At 65.5% G+C, this 4473-nt stretch overlaps 3 protein-coding genes across 3 annotated transcripts; all 3 read right to left on the bottom strand.

Annotated features, from left to right (window-relative positions):
• Positions 1-334: 334 nt before the first annotated feature.
• Positions 335-1329, bottom strand: MNEG_14380 (hypothetical protein; the record flags this gene model as incomplete). Its single annotated transcript, XM_014037150.1, has 3 exons — positions 335-409; positions 716-865; positions 1258-1329. 3 exons carry the CDS (start codon positions 1327-1329, stop codon positions 335-337), a joined length of 297 nt encoding a protein of 98 aa, XP_013892604.1.
• A 208-nt stretch (positions 1330-1537) lies between these two features.
• On the bottom strand, positions 1538-1882 carry MNEG_14379 (hypothetical protein; the record flags this gene model as incomplete). Its single annotated transcript, XM_014037149.1, has 1 exon — positions 1538-1882. One exon carries the CDS (start codon positions 1880-1882, stop codon positions 1538-1540), a length of 345 nt encoding a protein of 114 aa, XP_013892603.1.
• Positions 1883-3234: 1352 nt separating this feature from the next.
• MNEG_14378 (coproporphyrinogen III oxidase) lies at positions 3235-4134 on the bottom strand (the record flags this gene model as incomplete). The annotated part of the gene is made up of 4 exons (XM_014037148.1): positions 3235-3322; positions 3561-3659; positions 3935-4023; positions 4129-4134. The coding sequence occupies 4 exons, from the start codon at positions 4132-4134 to the stop codon at positions 3235-3237; spliced, it is 282 nt and encodes a 93-aa protein (XP_013892602.1).
• Positions 4135-4473: the final 339 nt, after the last annotated feature.

Raw genomic sequence — 4473 nt, 5'->3', positions numbered from 1 at the left:
GCTGCGCGGGGCCCGCCGCCGGCCTCGCCGGGCGCGCCGCCGCCGTCGCCGCTGCTGCCGTCGTCGCCGCCGCTCGCCTCGCCGCGGCCGTTGCCGGCGGGCCGCACGCCGCTGCTGTGGCCGGCGCCGATGCTGCTGGCCTGCAGGACACCCCTGACCTCCGACAGATCAACAGAGCCGTCCACAGACAGCTTGACACCGCCCTCGCCCTCCCTGCCCGCGCCCCTGCTACCGCTGTTGCCGCCGCCGCTGCCGCCGCCCGGCGTGGCGGCGCCGCCGCCGCCGGCGTCGTCCAACGCTGACCACGCACTGCTCGCCGCGCTGCTGCTCGTGCTCAGAAACCGCGCGTGACCGCGACCGCCCCCGCCGCCGCCAGCGCCGCCAGCGCCGCCAGCGGCCGCACCCGCAGCTGGAGGGGCAGCAGAGGCAGCGCCGCCGCCTGCTGAGCTGTCTCGCGGGCTGAGGGCCGCAGCCGCGCTGCTGCCCAAGGGGTGCAGCGGCGGCTTGCCGCCAGGCACCGGCGTCGCCTGCGGGGCAGCCGGGGCGATTGAGTATTTGCCACGCATTTGGCACTCAGCATCCACAACCGCCAACGCCACCACCACCACCGCCAGCAACAACAGCAAGAGCCTGACTTTATGGACCTTTGATCAACCCGCATGTTCACAAGCGCCGACGACCAACTCATGTCGTGGCCCCAGGGCCCAGGGCTCACCGGCAGGGACGAGTCGGGGCTCGCGACAGCGCTGACAGCGTCGTCGCCCTCAGGGCTCACCATCCCCCGCCAGGGCCCCTCGCGCGCGCCGCCGTTGCCGACCGCTTCGCCGCCGTCGCCGGTGCCGTTGCGCTGCCCCGCCGCCTGCGCCTGCGCCGGCACGGGGGTTGCAAGAGGAGAATGTGCCGTGAGTGGTTGGGATTTGGTGGGGTCAATCTCTGTGGTACCGCCCGCCTGTGCAGCTGTTGCCCACAAGCGAATCCTGGTGGAGCGGCCGCCGGGGCCCCTGCACCACCGCACGTACAGAGCGCTGCAACCAGCGGCTGCGCACCCTCTTCGCAAGCGCTGCGACGCGACCCTTGCCACGATTGCCACAGCACGCAAGACAGGCTTGCCCCTTACCCCTGCCTCCTGGGGTGGCGCTGAGCTGGACGCTGCTTGCTGTGAATACACCAACACATGCACAGACAACGACAACGCCCCTGCCCCGTAGCAGTCCACTCCGCCGAGCCTCAGGGATGGCCCAACCCTCGGCGCCTCACCTGCAGCTGCGCCTGGATGAGCGCGTGCCATTCCCGGGCCGCGGCCAGCGATTCAAAGCCCAGCTCCACCATGCTGCCGTGGCTGGGCGCGTGCTTGTCCGCCCACTCGACGCGGAAACAGTACTGGCAGTGTCGGGTTGGGCAGGAAGTACAGGGTTTCAGGTGCTGGGCCAGCGCTGCTGACCAAAACTGAAACAATTGCCTCAGCCAGGCACTTCCTGCACCGCACTACCAACAGCCTTGGCTCGCAAGCGCCTCTCAAGCTGGCCGTGCGCGACCGCTAGTATCCCTCCGCACGCCCGCGCCGGCAGCTGCCCACCAGCTTCATCACGTTCTTGTCGCGCGCGTACGACGCCACTGCGCGCAGCGGCCCCGCGCGCCGCAGGTGGCGCTCGTGCGCCCGCACCGCCGCCGCATCCGGCGGGTCCAGCTGGCAGCGGCGGTGGAAGGGCCAGAACTTGGCGGAGCCGCCGCCCTTGTCTTTGTCATTGACCGTGGAGAGGCCGTTGGTGTATAGCTGGAGGCGCCGCTTGACCGAGATGTGAGGCAGCGTAGTGCCCTTGAACACGACCGCCTCGGCCAGGCAGGCCCCCTCAGGGGACGAGCCGTCGAGCGACTGCCGCATGACGCGCGCCGGGGCCAGGGGCGCCCGGCGGCGATGCGCTGCTGCTGGTGCACGCCTGGGCTGCCGTCACGACGGTGCTTGCGCCGCTTCGGGCGGGGTTAGCTGCAGCACTTCACACAAGAGGGCTTCACATGCTCTGTTTCCAACAAATTCAAGGAGGGCGCTGGCACCACGGGCTGCACACCCTGCGGGATGCTTTGTAGAAAGGGCACACCAGGTCAAAATCAGACAAAATCCGACGATCAGTTGCCCTTCGCACGCTTTGAGTGGGACGCTGCCGCGAGTGATCTCTTCCGCATTGACGAACGAGTTGGTAGTGAGTGATGCAACCACCAGTCGTGTTCACCGGCACGCAAGGCCCTAAGCTTGACGTATATGAATTAATTTGTAATCAAGTCCGCATCATGCTGCCGCCCACTCTGTCGGGGGCGCCTCCCCTGCTTGTGCGACCGGCTGGGACGGCCCAATGGGCCGCCAGCAGAAAGGGGGTGGCCTGCCCCATGCAGCCTGCATGCACCTGCATGTACCTCACCCGTCGACTGCATGCACGGTGCACCGGCCCGTGTCAACAAACGGAACGACCCCATGCGGTCAAACGCCCCACTTACTCACGAGGCAGCAGCTGACCATAGACGAAGCGCCTCCCATGGCCTGCATGCACCTGTATGACGCCACCGGCAATGAGCCTTAAATTTGGGCTGCTGACACCTGTTTGTTTGCTGGGGTGGCAGCTGAGTGAAGTCCATGGTCAGGCCCGTTATCGTTGTGTGATGTTTGACCATGCAGTGTGGTGCTACCTTGTCAGGAGTGTCCTTACAAAGAGGCTGAAACACACAAGAGATTCTCCAACTGCGACCACTCGTGGCGCTGGCAGTTTGGTGGCGGATCGTGCACTTTTGTAGCTGCACAATGTCTCCCTTTCAAAAATACAACTGTATGTTGGATGAAAATTCGCACCCAGGTGGGTGGTTCTGAGGAATTGAGTGCGTGCTGCGGAATCAAGAGTGCTGGCTGAAGATGGAATCTGAACAGGAAGGGGGTGGAGTAACACACTCCTGAGTGACTCAAGAGTGAGGTGTCAAAGGTTCAAAACATTGAGGGGCCACAAGTGCCATCAGCACTGAGCCTTGAGACGTTAAGCGCGCATTTGCAATAGGACCTCGTGCCCTGAATGGACTTGCTCGTCCCACAAAGGTCAGACCGCCATGCATAAGGCGAGCAGCTGTGAAAGGGTCCGTGGCGCGGGCAGTTTCGGAAACAAGGCACCCAGCCGGCAGCCACGCCGCGCGCAGGTTGACCAACGTTGGGCGCCGCCAGCTGCGCGGCGGAGCAGGTGGGTGGGCTCCCGCAATTCACACCCAGTTGCGAGGGTTGCGGCAGGCATCAATGAAGTCGGCTTCCTTGGAGCCAGGGGCGGGCTGCTGGTCGTACTCCCAGCGGCTGCGGCGCGGCGCGGGGTGGGGCGGGGCCGGGCGGTGCGGAACGACTGTGAAACACAGGTCCCAAGGGGGAGATGAACACAGCTTCGGGCAGCTTCACCCGTTGCGCCTGGCCAGGCGTCGGTTCCCACGCCCTGCGTGCGCTGGGACTGTCGTCACGCATACAGCGGTTCATTCACCCGCCTGCCGTCCAGTGCCCCGCCCCATGACCATGGGCAAACACGGCGCACTGCACCCACCTGGTGAGGGGCATGGACATGAGGATGGACTCGGTGCGGCCGCCGGTCTTGAGGCCGAAGATTGTGCCGCGGTCGTAGATCAGGTTGAACTCGACATAACTGGATAATTCAAAGCAAGGGGGGGAAGAGGAGGCGCCAGTGGTCATAGTGGGGTATGACAAGGTGATGGCGGGGTGATGGTTGGGGCAACTCAACTGAGCAGGGTTGAGATACTGGCACTGAGGAAAGAGGGACGTGCAATTGGGCGGCTGGGTTCAAGGTGATGGGTCAGCGCCGCGGCCTTTTGCACGCCAAACGCCAAAGCCGAAGCGGTTGGGTGCAGGGGCTGAGGTCGGCGATGTGGCGGCGCGCTGCGGGGGTGCCGCCCGCCTCACCGGCCGCGGCGCAGCTGCTGCCACCGCTTCTCCTCCTCAGTGTAGCTGTCGTTGACGTGCTTGACAATGATGGGGCAATAGGCCTTGGCCTGCTCGGTCACGAAGAGGTTGTGTGGGAGAGGGTCAGAGGCAAGAGTTGCGTGTTGGCAGGGCGTGCGGTCGGTGACTCAACGACAACGGCAAGTCGCCTGAACCTGCATCTCCGCCGCCGAACGCCTTCAAACCCGGCCCTTGTTGCACCCAAAACCTTTGCGTCTGAACTGGCCCCGTGAGCACCCTCGGCCCGGGGTCCAGCAGCGCCCACAACGCAACAAAGTGCGGCGTGGTGCAGCGCAAGGCGGGCGGGCCTCACCACGTGGTTGGCGCAGTCTGTGGCGAAAGCGAAGATGTCCTCGGGGTCCCTGTCATTGTGGTCGTCGAAGAAGATGCCCCCCAGGCCGCGCGTCTCCCCGCGGTGGGTGATGTTGAAATACTCGTCGCACCTGGCCAAGGGAGTTGCAGGGCGTGAGTGCAGGGGGTGAGTGTGGGGGGGTCGGGGG

This window comes from Monoraphidium neglectum (assembly GCF_000611645.1).
Source record: "Monoraphidium neglectum strain SAG 48.87 unplaced genomic scaffold scaffold04444, whole genome shotgun sequence".
Taxonomy (NCBI): Eukaryota; Viridiplantae; Chlorophyta; class Chlorophyceae; order Sphaeropleales; family Selenastraceae; genus Monoraphidium; species Monoraphidium neglectum.
Note: the sequence above shows the minus strand (reverse complement) of the source record. Positions and strands in the feature narration are given on the sequence as shown.